The following is a 19,154-nucleotide window of genomic DNA, read 5'->3' on the forward strand; positions in this document are numbered from 1 at the left end:
GTTGTAGTAAGGGGAATAAGAAAATAATCTTAAGTGTGCTGTTACTGTCCTCATCCTTATTAGTTTACGCTTACCCTGCATCATTATTATGAGGGAGATTTGCCAGTCCTTTGTCTCTGTACATGCTTTTGTAATCCGTTTCTAATCTGATCTGTTTTGTGTAGTCTTTCCCCTAAAATCTGAAGTCCAGCTGATGGTGTAATTGGGAATACAGTGACGCAGTGTGGTAATAGATATAAAGCTATTTTGTTATAATAATCTGTTAGTGTCAGCCTCTTAGCAAGCACCTTACCCATGATTTTGGTCTCTGCTGGTAACAGATACAGGGCGATATGAAGAGACTAAAATAAGGGATCTCGACCAGGCTTTGGGATGACACTGATGTTAGCGTTATAGAGGGACGGTGGTAACATTGGAGCATTCTGGAGCTCTCACAAAGCACGTCTACGTCACTTGCACCCCCTGCAGGCCTCCTCGCATATAAAAAAATGAATACAAGGTTACATTTTAATAGTGTTTTAATGGTGTCTATGGACGACAAGTCCTTTGTGCGTGAAGTCTTTGAAGGGGCGGAGACACATGTTGCCAACATGCCTTCGATGATCTCATGATCTGATACTCTATGACAGGGGTTCTCAAAGTTTTGATAGCTGAGGGCCAATTTATGAACCCAACATTGGACTGAGGGCCGCCAAAGAAGAACAAATGGAAAAAAAGAAAAAAAATACATGTGTAATCATTTAAATGACCAGGTTGCATCTCTGCAGTTTACATTTATTGGTCTGTATCCAGTAATGTGCAAAAAAAGCATATGGGGCTAAACCTGAGAAACACTGTAATGCACCAAAACATTCCTCCTGATTAGGGCTGGGCGGTATGACCAAAATTCTATATCAGGGTATTTTTGCATGCATGACGTGTTAACTGCAATGATTGTGAGAAGACATTACTGCCAATAGAGTGGTTTACTCTATTCCAGGTCATGAGAATTGAAAAAAAAATCCACATTAGTGTACAGCGGGCTGTGGGTATTACTTACTATCAGTAGCATCGTGATTATGTGATGGTTTTTTCCTCAATACGATTAAAGAACGATCATTTTTATTGTTTTTAAAATAATTACAAATAATTGGGGGGGGGGGGTAGTTAAGTTATACTCTGCTCACTCGTGGCTTCGAGTAAACGCAGGACTAGATGGAGACGGAGTGACGTGACAGAAGCTTGTTAAATACTCCACAAGGACAGAAAAAGTCTGTTTGTGTTCCTGAAGTGGCAGAAACATACTTTAAGAGAAACGGGTGTGCAGAACCGCTCATACGGCTCCACTGCAACGGACGCAGCGTCACACACACACACACACATACAGGCTTTGATGCTGTTTCGCTGCCAATTATCGGCAGAAGCAGCAGTTCAGGTGAACATGTATGAAGCGGAAATATTGTTTTAAACAGACAAAGCCGTGAAATACCAAACAGTAGCAACATCGTCCTCCTCCGCGTCAAACATGTTTGTTCAAGTGTTTTAACCACTGCTTCGGCCGCTGTTCAGCGTCTCCAAAAGTCTCCAAAACCTGTATGTGTGTGTGGCCGCGATGTGCGCTGAGAGCCGTGTGACGTCCCCTCACCAACAACTCCACTAATACCTGTGCTCTGCCCATGCGCAACAATTTACAACCGTGCTGAGTTCCGGACTATTTAGGCCTGTGTCGTCAGTATATGAAAAAATCATATCATAACACAAATTCACATAATTCCGCACATTGAGAACCTATGCTCTATGATGTCTATGATGTCAAACTCGACGAGTTTGTCATAATCACCTGGGCAACCACAAACAAGCAGCAGTGTTCGAGAGAATTCACACAGCACGAAGGTCAGTTCAAAAATTATTATTATTATTATAGTCAGAGGACCGGTTCTACTCCAGTTAGAAGAATGCTGCTAGAGAAAGGATACCAACTAACATCGATTTCTTCAAACTACACAGTGGATAAAATGCTTGGAGAAGGCACTTATGGATATGTAGTTAAATGCCTGAAGTCAGCAACAAATCAGATGGTGGCTGTGAAAGTAGCAAAATTCAACAAAGGGGCACAGAATGAAGAAACCATTTTGAGAAAGCTGCAGGCTTTTGACGAATACTTCAATGGGATTGAAACTCATTTATCCACCAGGACTATATCTGTCAGGAATTTGAACTGCTAGATATTAGCCTGAGAGAGTTCATCAGGACAAGGTCCACGAGTTTCGCTGCCAGAGATTCGGAAGATTCTACACCAGGCAGCTAGTGCTCTTCAGATTCTGAAGAACTTAGGGATCATTCATGCAGATCTCAAGCCCGATAATATCATGATGGTAGACCAAGCCAAGCAGCCCTTGAGGATAAAAATAATCGATTTTGGCATTTCTTTAGAAACGTCAAAAGCAAAGCAGGGTTGGCTCATTCAGTCCTTGTGGTACAGGGCCCCAGAGATCATGTTGGCATGCCCCTTTAGTAATGATGTGGACATGTGGTCTCTTGGCTGCATAGCTGCTGAGATGTTTTTGGGCTTTGCACTTTATAATGGGAACACTGAGTATGACATGCTTTGGCAGATAACCCAAAGTCACGGTCCATTTCCAAAGGCTTTCCTATCCAATGGATGGAAGACAAACACATTTTACAAGCTGGATTTGTGTGACTCTTTAAATCTTATGTCACCAGTAGAATTTGGGAAACAATTTAACTTGTTTATTCGATGGCCACAAGTTCCTGGAGAACCCAAGAAGACACAAACTAGCCACCAAAGCAGAACTCTGTGATGCGACAGCCTTTCTGGACTTGCTCAGTAGCATGCTAACAATAGATCCCAGTACAAGAATTCATCCAGCACAGGTTTTGGAGCATTCATTATCACTATGAAACAACTGATAGCCACATTTGAGACAAGTCCATATGTGAAGTGTAGTGCTCTTCTAATGGGCGCATCCTTGACAGCAATGACAAAAATGTGGAAAGATGCTACTTCTTCTGCGAATGTATCCGAGCCATGTGCTATTCTAATGGGTGCATCCTCAGATCAAAACAAAATGCATAAGAGCAGAGACAAGAGATCAGAGACCTCCACAAACAGCAAGTTCTCTTTAAAAAGAAAGATGCCATCCACAATTAGAGAGGAGAAAACCTCTAAAAAGGCACCTGTCTGCCTGCACAAGCCTGGCAGAAATATGTCAGAGTTCTCCCCAAAGGCGAAGAAGAAGAGGATGTCTACAGAGGCAGAGGAGAGAAGGTTGACAGCAATGACAAAAACGTGGAAAGATGCTACTTCTTCTGCGAATGTATCCGAGCCATGTGCTATGCTAATGGGTGCATCCTCAGATCAAAACAAAATGCATAAGAGCAGAGACAAGAGATCAGAGACCTCCACAAACAGCAAGTTCTCTTTAAAAGAAAGATGCCATCCACAATTAGAGAGGAGAAAACCTCTAAAAAGGCACCTGTCTGCCTGCACAAGCCTGGCAGAAATATGCCAGAGTTCTCCCCAAAGGCGAAGAAGAAGAGGATGTCTACAGAGGCAGAGGAGAGAAGGTTGACAGCAATGCCAAAAATGTGGAAAGTATCTGCGAATGTATCCGAATGTCAAAGCCAGACATGTCTTTGACATATCATTTTTGGCATTGCTGTCAACCTTCTCTCCTCTGCAGAATGTCAAAGACATGTCTGGCTTTGACATTGTTTATAAGGTTAGATGTTTATTAGATGTCCATCTACCGTCTATTAAACTTCATCTACTAAACTCGCATCTGTCAAATTTTAATGTGTTTTTTTTTTTTTTTTTTTTTTTTAAATTGGTCCAAGAGACACTTTTGCGCATCTTGGGGTGATACATATGTGTGCCAATTTTTATGATCCTACTCAAAACAGGACAAGGGGGCAGGCAGAATTTGAATTTGGAATGTATGGTATACAACAGTGTAAGGCAGAACATTTCAGTAGCTGTGGTTTATCATCCACCATCAGATCCCGTCACTATTTAAAGTCAATGTAAACAGACTACTTTAATTGCTCGAACCTTTAAGTATAAGACAGTAGCCATTGTGGGAGATTTTAACAGACAGTACTGACTACATTTTTTAGTGACCACGAGGGTATTTTGTGTACTTTTACAAATGCAGATCTGTAAAAAGAGCAGTGATAGTATGGTTTATGTGTTCGTGTGTTAAGCTGTCAGTTGACGAGGATAGTTGATAGGGTTTGACAATAGGGTTGGGCGGTATTAAGGTATTAAGGTATACCGGCAGGGCACACAGGTAGTGACTTACCACTTATATCTATATAAGTAATTACAAAATGCTGCTCTCTTAACATGATAAAATTGCAAAAACAAACAGAAACACATCGGGACTGGCTCATACCAGTTTAATACCACGGTGAAATTTGAAAAAAGTCTGTTCGCTATATGCGTTTGTAGATAGCCGAACAAGAGTTGTCCAGAGCTGCAAGAATCAAACAAACATCTTCCTCTTGTGTCACCACGGTTATGGAATAGATCAATAGAGATATAAAATTAAACTGTGACTTGTAATATAAATGAACCTTCTCCTATATACTAATTATAACTGACTGCTGCAATAATACGTTAGATTCTTAATGTACAAATATACAAAGGACAGCACATGTAAAAGAAATGAGTGTGTTGACAAAATGACAAAACAGACAAATATCAGGGTTTTTGATATCATAGAAAATTTGAAAATACATGTTTACTAACCTACACTAGCTTTATATGAGTCTTAGCTTCCTTTTAATGCACAGACTCCTCACTCGATCCCAGTTAGGTTCCATTGCTGGAGTATTAAATGGGCAGTTTCACCTCTTTAAGGCAGGGTTATATGAAGTGTGATTGCAGTGTGATTTTCAAAAAACTGTGCTGCTCCCAACGTCTGTAGCAGCAATCTGACCTTAACGTACAAACTATAGTGACAGCAAGCTGAAAATACCTTATGCAGCAAAAGTTCTTTAAAATGGATTCATGTACTAAATTAGTCATGGTGACAATGATACGGAGCCCCTCTGATGACATGGTCAAAAAGTAAATAAATCGTGGCCACGAAATATGTATAACGTGCACACGAAATACTAATTTGTGGCCATGAATTAGTGTTGCTATTGACGGGGTGCATGGGAGCAGGCTGCCCGGCCAGGGAGCACCCTCCCCGGGCAGCAGGGAGCAATCAGTGTCCCTCTCTGGGGAAATGTGCTGGAGCACTGGGCAGCTCCAGCACATCCAGGAGCTCCAAGAGCGCAGGGGAGCGGGGTCCCCAGCCAGGACGCACCCTCCCCGGGCAGCAGGGAGCGAACTAGTATTTCGTGGCCACAATTTATTTATTTTTTGACCATGTCATCAGAGGAGCTGCGTACAATGATGACAATGCTGAGCAACTTAAAGAGTTTCCTGTAGTAGTGCCTTGCTGTGTCAGACACAACCTAGACTTCAATATCTAGCTGTTGACATGTACGACTGTAATGCACTGGAGCAGGTATGTTTGCTTAATGATAGTGATATCCTGATTTTTCTCTCACACAAGTTATTTTCAGTAGTTAACTACTTCTAACACTTCCGTGTGTATCTTTTCTTAGGCCACATGGTTAGTTGTCTGTGAGACATCCTATTAGTTTGTATGTGAAACATCTCCGCATGTGACTAATAAACAGGTCTAGAAACAAGAAAGATGCACACACACAGTAATGTGTTGGAACTGATGGCATGCAACTGTCTAACAAACCTAGTTTTTCCTTAAATGTTATTTTAGAGTACTTACTTTGTACTTTTATACTTTAAAGCATCTTTCAAACCCCATGCTTCTGTACTTCAACATGAGTAGAAATGTTTAAATTTTTAAATCCCTGTGTCTATAGGCTACTTCCAGCTTTTTTAAGAAGCTAGTTTCGGGGATGGGCCGCACACCCGCGCCCCTTCCCATTCACTGACCTTGTTAATTTCCTCACAGAACTCTCGGACAGATTTTAAAGAAGCGAGGTCCAGGTGTTTGATGACCACCTGCCCCTGCTCTGGCCCCGCTTCCTTCTTGATGTCCTGGGCTGCTTCTTCGGCGCTCCGCAGGTCCCGACAGGCCATGATGACCCTGGCTTGGAGCTTCACCAGCTCGGCGGACACGGCTTTCCCTATCCCGCTGTTAGCCCCGGTCACGATGACCGTCTTTCCTCGCATTGTGTCGGCTGGGTACTGGAGCAGCTTGACGGCTTTCTGTTGAGGGAATAAACGGCGCAAAAACAGCAGGACCCCACCGCCGACTACAGCGGCGATTAGCACCGCAATAGACATGGAAGCGGGGACTGGAGACAGGTCAGCAGCTCACTGTGTTGACAAGTTCCAGACGTACCCCGGAAATAGTTATTGCGCAGACTCGTTAGCTAAACAGTCTGCACTGCATTATTAACTGTGTTTTTTAAATGACGGCGAATGTTTGAAACGAGCACGACTATCATTGTTGAGTATCATAAGCACAGAGAGCAGTTTAATGGTGAAATAACAAGCTAATAAGGCTAAGCTAGTAACAGCACAAAACTACTTCCGGGGCGGCATATTTCCATAAGAGAACCGTAATACACGATGTGCCAACAGAAACATTACACCCTTAATTAAGCCAATAAAAAAGTGTTAATGCTTTTGGATATTTGCTCCTAGTAGCGAGTTACTAATTTTTAGATAATATAATTTTAATTGTATCTACGGCTGCTTTGATTTTCATCGCTGATCTACTTTTGTTCTTCTTTCTTATTCCTCTAAATTATAAACATTGACCACTAGGTGGCGCTATAAAAAACCCCACAAGAGAAGAGCACCAAGGCTACAACAGGTTTAGTTTCCCATCATCTATGGGCTTACAAAGGCAAAGTGTTCCAGAGGGAGGTTAAATAGCTTTTGCGATATGGAGTCTTGGTTGTTAAATAATAAATTCCCGTACATGTTTATTAACTGATTAATTCAAGGAAGAGGAAGAATATGAAGAAGTAGGATTAATATATCTTGTCAGAAAGTCATAGATTAATTTAAAATATGCACAAAGACGGACAGGAAAAAATATATATAGTTATAGTTACCCTAAAGTCTTTAGTCTTTAGGGTTTCCTCGTTAGAATCAATTTACTGTAATAGAAATGAACTCATTCACTGAATTATTCAGAGTATTCACTCCTCCAAAGCCTTCTTAAAGAGGCAGTTTAACCAAAATCAAATATTTCTTGTGTGTGTGTGTATGCGCGCGCTGCAGTGCTATGTATATATCTGTATGCTTTTAAAGATACGGTGTTTGTCAGAGTTTTATTGAATGTACAGAGAGACTTAAATCTAATATTACACAGTAACATTCCTCGGAAATCTGATGCACACTGAAATATTCCCGTATGCATTAGCTACCTGCTGAGAGCTCATGCTTTCTCTGCACTGAAACGTGCGTCATTGATTAGTATTTATTGCCTGCTTGTAGTGAGCCGCGTCAGTAGAGCTTTCGTGCTGCATTCACGTCTCTGCGGTAATAAACAGACTCGAACCAAAGTTTGCAGCCTTGCCGACGAGTTTCTTCATTTCCCCCTTTTTTCCGTTTTTCTTCTCGTTGCTGTGTTTCCAGTTGAGTAATACCACCCGTTTATTTCAGGCTGTGCTTCAGTTCCTGTTACTCGTTGGCTAAAATATAGAATTTAGGAGAAAATGCGGCGCAACGTCTGCCGTTACAGACTCAGGCTTTATTTGACGTTATGTGCAGATGAATATCTCGCAGCTCCAAATGTATTTTAAAGGACCGTTTCTTCTTCTGTTTTGATTATAGGGTTTAAGAATGTCTATTTTCTTAGTCCTGTGTGTCCTGGCTACAGTCTCATCCTGCTGTGCGGACGGTAAGCAGATCTTTGACACAATTCACGTCTCTTGAAATGTGATAGAAAGTATACTGTGAATTATGCATTCTTACTTTTTGGTTTTTTCATTTTCTGGTTTTGGTTTCATTTAGGAGCTCAACTCACCAACAACAAGCACTTTAAACATATTATAAGTTATTCTAACCACCACCACCAAAACTCCTTCAACATCTATACTACAAATGTGCATTTTATTCATTATTAATACTTCATACGCCGTGTGGTAATTTAACAGTGATTTTAAAATAATGTATATATAATAACTGTCCTATCTGAGACTAAGGGCTTTGCTCTGTAAACATGCACCTAACCTGGGGATAGTCACTTCGTTTCTATTTTAAATATCATTATATCTTTTAAAATCATTGTTTGTCGTTGTTATTGTATGACTGGACTTATGTTGCACAAAGGGGGATGAGGTAGAGAGTGGTAGGAAGAGGGCTGCTGGACAATCAGAAAAAATAGATTATTGAACAAAAATAGTGAGAATAGTCGTCAAAGTGTAAGTGATGGAGAGAGCAGAGCAGCAGGAATAATTCAGCATGGAGACAGAGCTTGAGTGAACAGGTTTCACTACTACAGACAGACAGACACTTTGACTTGTTACAGCAGGAACATCAGCAATGGTAGTATTAACAAAATAACACCACATTCCAGTTAGGTGAGCCGGTGATGCAGGATACCTTAATTACTCACTGTCTGCTGAGGCTCTGTGGGAAACATTAACCTAACATTAACCCCAATACATGTCACACATCAAATAATGAATATATGCTATTTCCTTCCAGGGAAAAGTTTTACATTTACGATGTGGTACATGTTCTGATTGAGTGATTCTAATGACTCCCAGAAACTCTGCCGGTTTTTGGATGGGTGAGCAGTGCAACATTTCCAGTAAAGAAAAACAACATGGGAGAGTGTGTTTAGTAACATTACTGCTGCTGAGAATATGTGGATTAACCTTTAATTAACCTAGTAAAATGAGCTTCATCGATGGAAGACCTAACTTCCCAATTAAATTCTAAAAGGGAAGGAAACACGAGACAGCTATGTCACATGACTCCTTTTGTTTCCAGTGTTCAAGCTAAGCTAACACGCACAATTCTCTGTATGTTAAGCTGCTACACCATTGAATAAACACATCATTGTCTGCAGGCAATCATTCCAGCACCTGCAACGTTGTCCCTAAAGATCAGTACATTGACGTCGGCTCCAGCATAGACATCATGTGCCAGACTTCATGTGTAAATGGCAAAATCTACTGGACGCTGAACAGCAGCCCCATCAACGAAACCCTGTCTGTCCGAGTCAACTCCACACACACACTGCTGTCGCTGAGAAACTTCAGGCAACAGAAGGCAACAGTGCAGTGTCACAGTGAAGACACCAAACAAATCCTCGGAGGCACCATCATCAAAAGCATCCGTATGAAGTCACTTTCTTGCAGTCACAGAACTGGCTGACACTATTGTACATAATATGGAAATAAATCCATATCATGTTTAACAGTATGTGACACGTTTTTGCTTTTTTTCACAGCGAAACCCACCAATATATCATGCCTATTACATTATGGAAATCAGTCTTCTTCCAATCTGCTCCCACCGTTTCTAAATTGCAGCTGGAAACATCAGGACCCTCCTTCACTGAAAGTGAACTACACTGTGCTGTGGTAGGGTTTTCTTTTCTTTTGCTTTCTTCACAAATGCATGCATCATTTTCTCATTTGGCTGTAATTATTCTATCAAACGTGTTCATTTCTTTCAGTGTCTCTCGTTCAGGCAGTTCAAGAAAGACAGTTCATGACGCTCATGACATACAGTTCATTCGCAGTGAAGGCCAATACGTATTTATCAATCAGAATTTTACCGTTACTGTGAGAGCTAAAACTGCAGCCTGGGAGACTGAATCCAAGTCATATTCATTTGATCCATATCACATATGTAAGTATAACATTGTATAGAAACACATGTTTCCTATTGATCTCTTTGTGTTTTAATGATGATGCCATGATTTTATTCCCTCAGTTAAATTGAGCCGTCCAAAGTTAGAAGCAGTAGCTGCCTCCTCTTCTAGTGTGCTGGTTAAGTGGAGAAAAGGGTTTCTTCCAAAGACGTGCCACTGTCAAGTCAAATACAGCAAGGTATGTGGACAACATCTACCTGCCTGCCTGTCTGTCTGTCTGTCTGCCTGCCTGCCTGCTGGTCTGTCTGTCTGTCTGTCTGTCTGCCTGTCTGTCTGTCTTTACGCTCCTCTCAGCTGATTTAGGTCATGTCTGTTTGCTTTTTCTCTTCCAGGTTCTGTCAGCAGTTGAAGGACCTCCAGAGGTGAAGAGACATTTTTTTATTCCCTGGCAGATGTGTGGGAGTGTGAACGTGCAACACATGATAGCCCGGCTGGATTAATGGATAGAGTGCTTAGCAGTGAAATGAAGCACAAATTGATTTATATGTAATATCATCCTAGGTATTGACTTGTATCTGAACTGACTCTTCTCTCTGATATCGTTGTTTTTTTTTATAGTGGCTTCTCAATAAAACGCTGAACTGCAAAGAGAATGCAAATGTAACTATTGAAAAACTGGAGTCCTGCACCAACTACAGTTTTTCAGTGCGCTGTGCTTTAGAGAGGGCACCTTGGAGCGACTGGAGCCAGGAGAAGACTGTACTGACCAAACTCAACAGTAAGCACAATCAAAGCTGAAAAACTCTGCACAAGCTGAGACTGAACATTTAAGATATTTGAATTTCATGCTATAAATATATTCTTAAAAAGTGCACTGAATAATTTCTATGCATGACTTACATAGACATGACAAGTGCAGAGATAATAGTGTTATATTGACTTGATAGAGTCATATTTCCCACCTAACTCGTAACAGTCTACGAGTACTCGTTTACGGGGCATAATGAAACCACAGAATCATGTCTTTATCAGTGATGACTAATAGGACTGTGAGCACATGTTTTCAGTTCATACTATACGATGCAGGCTGTTTTTCTTTAGTTCTGGGTGTGAGCAGTCATTTTGGCTCCAGATTTTCACTCAGTATTCATGGTGAAAATAATTCATTATTGTTACAATATCTATAGAAAAATAAGAAAAGAAAATTTAGAAACTTTATTACTTTATCCAATGACGATGTGTAGTTTAGCATACCAGTATTTATTTCTTTACTGATATCAAACATTATTACATTGACTTAACAGAGAGTCATGTCAAGCTGCGTCTGTGGAGAAAGATGTCTGAATCAGAAAAACATGGAGTTAGAAGAGTTCGTGCCATGTGGGGGGTAAGGAGGCGTCCCGTTGTTTATTTCTACGTTCATATTCTATATATTTTAATTTTTGTTTTTAAATTACACTAATCCTTTCCCCCCTCACTGCTTATTTCTCCTCTTTGTATGCTTCTTAAACTTACATACTTTGTTTATCTGTGCAGGATATTTTTTCAACATGTCCAGGCACATTTGAATATTCTATCAGCCAGATTCCCCAAAAACTACACATGCCTGGAGTAAATGTCACTCATACGTCATGTGGCAATTCAACTTGTGATGTGTTTGTGGATGAAGATGCCTACAGAATCAATCTGACAGTCTTCTATGACGATGTCCTGCTCGCAGAGGACTCAGTGTACATTCCGGCTGTTGGAGAGAGTGAGTGTTAATGCATTTTTAATAGGAAAAGATAATGGAATGTTTTTGCTCTGATGTGATGATGTGTGATAACACACAGTTTATTTCTTTCCACTCAATCTGATTGGCAGGCCTCCCTCAAATTACTGACATCCAGACTTCAACCCATGAAGGCGCGATTCTGCTCAGCTGGGAGGCTCCAGTTCAGCCTGTCAGCGGTTACGTGATTGACTGGACGCATGACGGCCTTCAGTATGACTGGAAGGAGAGCAAATACACTAATGCAACACTTGCTGGTAGGTTAGAGAGCAGATGTAAGAGGACACATGGATGACAGATAGGGCGTGGACTGAATGTAACATACTCATCGTCAGACACATCGATGGGTTGTTTGTGTCTCGCGTTTCATCGTTTCATTTGTCCGGACAGACAGCTCTGTGATGCATTTGCCTGAAAGGTCTTTTTAAAAAGGTTTTTGAGAACTGTGATGGATGTTTTCCTGCTTAAATCACTTTAAATAACCAAATCAACAGAAACAGTATATTGAGCAGTGCAGGCTGTTAGAAAAAAACACAACCTCCGCCATTTTCTGATGCTACTTCTGTAGAGCTGTGACTCATGTTGGACAGATGCTGAGCATCTGAGACCTTGGTTTTTAGACTCAGATGATGAAGCCTATGAGAGAACTTGAGCTCTGATTGGTTGACCAGCTTAGAAAAGCAATGCATGAAAAACAGAATTGCCAAAGGAATTGCATAATAAAGTTAAGATGGCACACACAGAAGGCTCTAAACATGTTTCATCTGTAAAAACTTTTGTCATGTTTGCATCATGTTGTGTTGTTTCTTAAGAGTCCGTTTTTTTAAACAGTTCCTCTTCACTAAAGTGATAGACATAAGAGCCCATCCTCATAGACAGTGGTTGTTTAAATGAGTGCAGGTGAAATTACTGTTGTAGCTAAGAAAATGGCAGAGAAGCTTGTTGTTGTTAAATGGTCTCTTCTGCCTGATTCACCTTCACATGGGTTAATGGAAGAAGACCTACTATAACATCATCACTTCACTGTGACACACATTCCTTCTTTTCTACAGGTCTCCTGGATAAGAAGCCATATAACATCACAGTAACTCCCCTTTTTGATGACAAGACAGGTCACGGCACACAAGCCCTTCAGATGTGCTCTTCTGTCGGAGGTTCATAATTCAGATTTTTTGAAGGTGATACTAAAACAATATTTCTGATGTTTTACTGATCTGAGTTTGAAAATGTGGTGGTTACAGGTCCAGGACATGTTGACGTCATCAATGTCGAAGCTTACGACAAATCTGCCAACGTGACATGGGAAACAAAGTCACAGGATGCATGCAGCAGTTCGGTTATCAGATACACAGTCTTCTATGGGACAGAGGACGGGCCTCTTCTCAGTAAGACCGTGACAGACGGGTTGGCACATTTCCTTCAGCAGCACATTTGTAAACCTTCTGTGATGGCTCTCTTCCAGATGTTACTGTAGATAACAGGAAGCAGAGCGTCTTTTTGAAAGATTTGACTCCAGACACTCAGTACCATGTCTATGTGGAGCCCTCACTTCCTGTTGGAAATGTCACAAGGGGATATAGATTCTTTAAAACCAATACATTTGGTGAGTAGTGACACAATTTACACATTGTTTAGTATTATGATTGTTGCCCTCTGACAGGAGATGGGTGTGATCAGAAATCTGCAGCTGACCAGAGGAAACATAAAGATTCTCTCCTCAGGCTCTACTCTAGGTCTACTCTAAGTTTAGTAGCCAACCTTTAGTAGCCATGTTTTCCCCTGTACAGTTGACACGAAAGGGACTTATAACGTATCAATAGAGACCGAAACAGTTTTTGCCCCAGGCTGTAAACATGTTTATTTCTGATGTACAGTTGGAGTTCATGAGGACTGACTCACTTTTAGAGCCTTGCTTCTTGGCGCTAACATGCCTGCTGTAGCGATCACTGAGTGCACTTTTTGGCATCTTGCAGTGTTTATCTTGGCTTTACACACCTAGTGTCTCTCTCTGCCTGCTTTGGCATGCCTGAAAAGACGCTCTGTATGAATCAGATCAAATAATAATAATAATACAAAAAAAAAATCCCATGTGAGACAACTACTACATAACATGTTAATCAGTTAAACATTAGTCAGTCTATTAGTCGCTCTTCCACTTAATGTTGTGCTCAGGTTTTTCCATTTGTCATTATCATCCTGCTCCTGACATCAGTGCATAATGTTGACACTTCAATCATAAGGTGTGGCCTGCACTGCTTTCCAGTGAAGGTTTTTTTTTACTGCTTCACTACCTGTGATGTGAATCATTTGATGTGCTCGATAAACTACAGCATCATCATATATATGTTTTCTTCAACAGATCCGAGACTCATTACAGCACTCAAAGTCTGTGGAGGTGTCCTGATTTTTCTTGTGTTATCTTTCGGATTATGCTGTGTTCGTCTGTAAGTTTCAGTCTTTTCTTCCTGTGCTGATTGATTTAAACGGATATAACTGAATCAAGGTCCCTCACAGCATTTAATGTTATCTATTTGCCTTTTAGGTGGAAGAAATTCACAGAGATGCCAGTGCCAAATCCAGCCCTCAGCTCTGTTGCACTGTGGCCAAATCATCCAAAGGTGACTAACACAGTGAAGAGGGGATGAAGTTTGAAGTCAATAACGTATTTCTGTTATAAAAATGCATTTGGCATTAAATAGAAACAGTTTATCATTTCCTTCTGTGTATCTGTGTCTATAGGAGCCATGTCCCTTCCGGCCATTTAGTAATCCCACTGAAAGCCTCTGTGACAGAGTTTACACTGAGGGAAGTCCTCCCTCCAGCCTTTCATTGACTACAAGCAGCGACCAGACAGAGGAATACACTGACTCAGCCATCATTTTTACCTCATCTTTACAGAATCAAAGGCCCACTGGACCTGCAGAGACACCGCATGCATTCTCTCTGGGAGAATCCACAGCTTTGCTCTTCTCTGAGAGCAACCCGGTCACCCCCTATCGGAGTCAGAGTTCTGTGGAGAGTCCTGCTCAGAGGAGCAGTAGACAGTATAGGCGTGTTCCAGTGAAGCAAACAGAAAAGACAGCACTTAAAACAATATATGTCACTTTGGACATGTTTGAACAGGGCCAGAGCAGGTGAACGTAAGTCATTCATATCTGAATAAGCAGACATGGATCGATATTCCTGAAGTGCATCTGGTGTCTGTGTACAATGTAATCTTTATAGCAAGGCACTAGCTGCTTTATTTATAATGTTTTCAACAGTTTGTTTCTATAGCACCTGTTTTGCACTGACACTGGTGTTGTAAATAAAAGAACATGTACATTCTGTATTATAGTATAACATGCCCTGTATGTGCTGTAATATATTGTCATGTGTTATAGTAGTCTAGTATAATACGTATTACAGATACAGTATGCCATACAATTTATAGTGTAATATAGTGTTAATAATTTCTGTGTATATTTTGTCTGTTTTTATATTTTTATTTCATGTGACTGCTTAAATGAAATATTCATCCTCAGGCTTTTGTTGTTCAAATGTGTCCAAAATGTTCAAAATTATATAATTAAAATGTATTAAAAACTAGAAAAGGGCATTTCCTGAAGAAAATGCAATTTTGATTGCTGCAGCTGAAGCATTGCTTTGAATTTCTGGAGAATCAGAGAGCCTGACATGCGGAAACAATTTGGAATTAGAAAATTCTGAATACAAGTTTGATAGAGCAGCATCAAATGAGAGTTTTAAGACTAAAATGGGGTCTGTAGCTTGAAATTTATAAGAGGAGATACATTTGGCAGATGACCCTCAAAAATGACACCGAAATTCCTCAATATTTGAAAAACTATAATTTTTTTGATGATTTTTTGATTTTGTTGACCCGGAATGTCCTCTATGAGATTAACATTTTGATAGTTGAATGGCTGAAACAATAGTTTGGTTGCTAGGCAACCAAAATTTCTAATTATATATTCGACAGACAAGATGATACTTATTCAGTAAAATGCAATGTATACATTTTATTGTTGTGGGACCTTTCTCGTGTATATCTGCAGGGGGCAGTATGACACAGGAAGTAGTTTACACTACTGATATTTACAAGGAGAAGAAGAGTTAGCCCGTTTGAGTACTGCTGAGATTATGCTAGCCAGTTGCTAATAACTATAATTTACAGGAGGCACATGATACAGGCAAACACTATTTTCCAAATGCCGATTTGGGTCTGAGTCCTAGCGACCTATGTTTCGTGTGAAGGCCTACCGGCCGGTCACTGCGTTGGTCGGGTTCAAGCGTGTTGGGTGACTCTTCGTATTTGTAGCTGAAGGGCCCCGAGTCCGCGGTGCTTGCGTCTACGACAGCCCAGGTACCTGTGGCGTGTAAGAGAGAGAAGCAGCACCAAGCCTCGGGCTTGCTAGTCATTCAAAGGGTTTAGTTATTACTTGACTCTCTTGAACATGTCACACACCGGACCTCCTCCTCGATGGCGCACTTGTCCCAGAAGGGGACAGCCTGTGGCAGGTGAGAGAAAGCTTCACAACACAGCGTTATATTTACCAGTTTGAGTTAGCTAGTGTTTATGCTGCTACTAGCTAGCTCCGTGCATTGGAGTCATGTTTATTGCTCAGCGTGCTGGTAGTACCGCACTTCACTTTTTGTTCTGAAACGTTATTATGTGCTACTTTAATTATCCAAAAGTCCCTAATGTAAAGAGCAGCACCTAGCTACATTGGGTCATTTTCATTAACACAAAAGCATTGTTGCTTGTTTAGCATCGATGTGAGAGAGCAGTCCAAATTTATATTCAAATGAAACTATTTTTGTGACTTGTACTGCCTGATTCAATGAATGACATTAGCTGTTTTGTGAAACGAAGATGTTGTTTGTGACAATTTACCGCTTACTTTTGTAAGGAGGTTTACTTAATTTGCCATAATTTTTAATGGAAGTTGGTTGGCACTACGCGCGTTATTTAGCTAACTTTGCATTTAGGGCTAATAGGCTGTCAGAGCTGTTGTTGACTGAGTCATTTTTTACATGTATGGTTACACTAATGTTGAACAAAAGCTTATTTTATGAGCCACGTTAAGCTATCAAACATATAATAATATATAAATAATCACATGCTATCAAGACAGCAAGCTGAACCGTAGCATAAGCAGGCATCACGTGTCAAAACAAAGCTGGGCTCGCAGCATCCCTGCATGTTTGCTCCATATCAGAGTCCTCAGAGTGCCTGATATCATAGCTCTGTGGAGTGGACAGATTAAAAGATCTGAATCCAGATGACACATGAAGATGCATCAGCATCCAGCAATGTTATTTCTAAGATATTAACCAATACATCCACCTGTTTAGTCTTGATTTGGTATCAGATTGCAGCCATTATGAATAATTGCGATATGCTTATGAATAAAAATGAAGCCTGTTCTATTGGTGACTGCTGCTTCATTCCTCATTTTTTTCTTCTCTCCTAGGTAAATTCTTGCCAATGAAAACAATGTTGGGTCCCAGGTATGATGACCAGGTTGCAGAGGAGAACAGGTTTCACCCAAGCATGCTGTCCAACTATTTAAAAAGTCTAAAAGTAAGTAACTCAACAAATACAGCTGTGCTGAACTAAGCAGAAAAGGTGGCCTCTAACCACACCTCTTTGTTTCTCAGGTGAAAATGGGTTTGCTTGTTGATTTGACGAACACCACTCGCTTTTATGACCGCAACGACATTGAAAAAGAAGGGATCAAATATGTGAAGCTTCAGTGTAAAGGGTAAAGGCAGTTGTCTTCATTCTCTGCCATATGTTTTGGCAGTTCCAGCAGTATTATGCTACAGAATGACGCATCCTTTGTGTTTTTAGCCATGGGGAATGCCCATCAAAAGAGACAACTTCTATGTTCATCAGGCTCTGTGAACACTTCATAGAAAAGAACCCCGCAGACATCATCGGTAAGTATTATATCATTGTTGTTCATTCAGCTGTTGATCATTTCAAATTCAATTTTAAGAAATGTAATAGTAGGAATAATTTCATAGGTGCCTTTTTTGCCACATTTGGATGACTTTAACTTTTTTTAAATACAGTTCTCTATATTTGTGCTTTTTAATATGTAGTATTTAGTGTGTCTATTTGAGAAGAGCTCCTTTCCAATATTTAGTCAACAAGGACAGCTCTGTGCTTATCACCTCTGCTCACAGATGAGTGTAATGTTGAGTATAAAAACAGCTGATGCTGGAAATGAGTTTGCACTGCGTGCAATTTACTCACAGTGTTGGAACAGCTTTGCTTTTGCACTCTACAATTTTCACTGCACATTTATGCTTCTGTTTATCCTGAACATTGGGTTTTTGGCTAAGATGGGCTTAAACTTTAATGATAACCTTTGATTTGACTTCAAAGATATAGGACTGACAGTTGTGTTCTCAAACCTAATGGGTTTCTTGACAGTGTCATCATTACATTTGTCCAGCAGATGGCAGCCTTACTCCAAAGTTGGGAATTGCAAACAGAATCAAGGTTACATGTTTTAATTCGAAAATGTTTCCGTATTTTATATTCATACATCACAATGAATATGAAACTACTTAACTAGCTTAGTAGCTGTATGTAGCAGCTTTTGCACATTTCCATATTTTCAGTTGTGTGCAAGTGTGTCTGTTGGGTTTCTATGTGTAGGAGTCTCACAGCAGAAACAAGACTCCTCTACAAGTGAACGCTGTGTAGGTGATTTGTAGGTGAAGGAACATGAATATAGTAAAGAAAAGCTGCTGTTGTCTGTGTTTTATTTATTTACCCGTGTTTACTGACACAGCTTGGAGTCATGCCTCCCATGCATTTAAAGAACGGCTTGTTCGCTAATATAAACTCACTGCAGCTTTGTCTGTGTAAATATTCTGTCTTTCAATACCTGCAATACCTACTTACATTAAGTTTTTATATTGGTGGGTTAATATCGTCAGGTGAAACTGGCCTATGACGGATATATTGTTACCTGCATGTGTAATTCACACCTTCAGCTATATTAACCATGTATTACAACACCGTGAATAAGAGTGATATGTGAAAAAATCAGAGAGAGTGATATAGGTTAGTCATAATTCAGCTGGTTTTGCCGTATGCTGTGCAGATATCTGCCGATATGAAAGAGGCAGCTCTGAGCATTTTAAAAAGTGCACATGAATATTGATGTGACAACAGGCTGCTCTCTTACGCCATATCTTGCCCAGTTCTGCTCTCCACTACTAAGTGCAGCCTGCCTTGTGAGTCCTATCGGTGAAACATCAGAGCAGAATGTGTGAATGTCATCTCAGCACTGTCATGTCTTTAGCCAGCTGGTGATTAGGCTTTGTTGTCTCTGCAGTGCACGTCCAAACTGGACAGTTGGGCCGGTACATGTGATCCTTCCCATTCTCTAACGTTGGTTCATTTCACGTTCATTAGCGTCGGCGTTGCCAGGCAAACTTCTTAAGCTGGGGAAACATGAGAGTCAGATGCTGTGTGATTTCTGTGAGGTTTGAACCATGCTGTGCACCTGCGGAAATGTCAGTTAAAAAATTAGGATCATTCT

General features: G+C 40.5%; 2 protein-coding genes across 2 annotated transcripts in view; both read left to right on the forward strand.

Moving 5' to 3' along the window:
* The first annotated feature begins 7,517 nt into the window (after positions 1–7,517).
* LOC114428814 (interleukin-31 receptor subunit alpha-like) lies at positions 7,518–15,110 on the forward strand. Its single transcript, XM_028397534.1, has 17 exons — positions 7,518–7,629; positions 7,829–7,895; positions 9,072–9,341; positions 9,456–9,588; positions 9,684–9,859; positions 9,944–10,059; positions 10,214–10,243; positions 10,440–10,599; positions 11,126–11,208; positions 11,358–11,574; positions 11,685–11,849; positions 12,645–12,746; positions 12,834–12,977; positions 13,055–13,195; positions 13,952–14,036; positions 14,135–14,210; positions 14,332–15,110. Exons 2-17 carry the CDS (start codon positions 7,838–7,840, stop codon positions 14,728–14,730), a joined length of 2,355 nt encoding a protein of 784 aa, XP_028253335.1. The 5' UTR covers positions 7,518–7,629; positions 7,829–7,837; the 3' UTR covers positions 14,731–15,110.
* Positions 15,111–15,686: 576 nt separating this feature from the next.
* The window catches only part of rngtt (RNA guanylyltransferase and 5'-phosphatase), a 69,800-nt gene continuing 66,332 nt past the window's right edge, over positions 15,687–19,154 (forward strand). The window contains exons 1-4 of the mRNA XM_028397543.1: positions 15,687–16,110; positions 17,067–17,176; positions 17,254–17,357; positions 17,447–17,535. Of these exons, the coding sequence (XP_028253344.1) occupies positions 16,047–16,110; positions 17,067–17,176; positions 17,254–17,357; positions 17,447–17,535 (367 nt within the window). The 5' untranslated portion in view covers positions 15,687–16,046. The remainder of the gene's footprint in view (positions 16,111–17,066; positions 17,177–17,253; positions 17,358–17,446; positions 17,536–19,154) is intronic.

The sequence above is a fragment of the Parambassis ranga genome, chromosome 24, assembly GCF_900634625.1.
Source record: "Parambassis ranga chromosome 24, fParRan2.1, whole genome shotgun sequence".
Lineage (NCBI taxonomy): Eukaryota > Metazoa > Chordata > Actinopteri > Ambassidae > Parambassis > Parambassis ranga.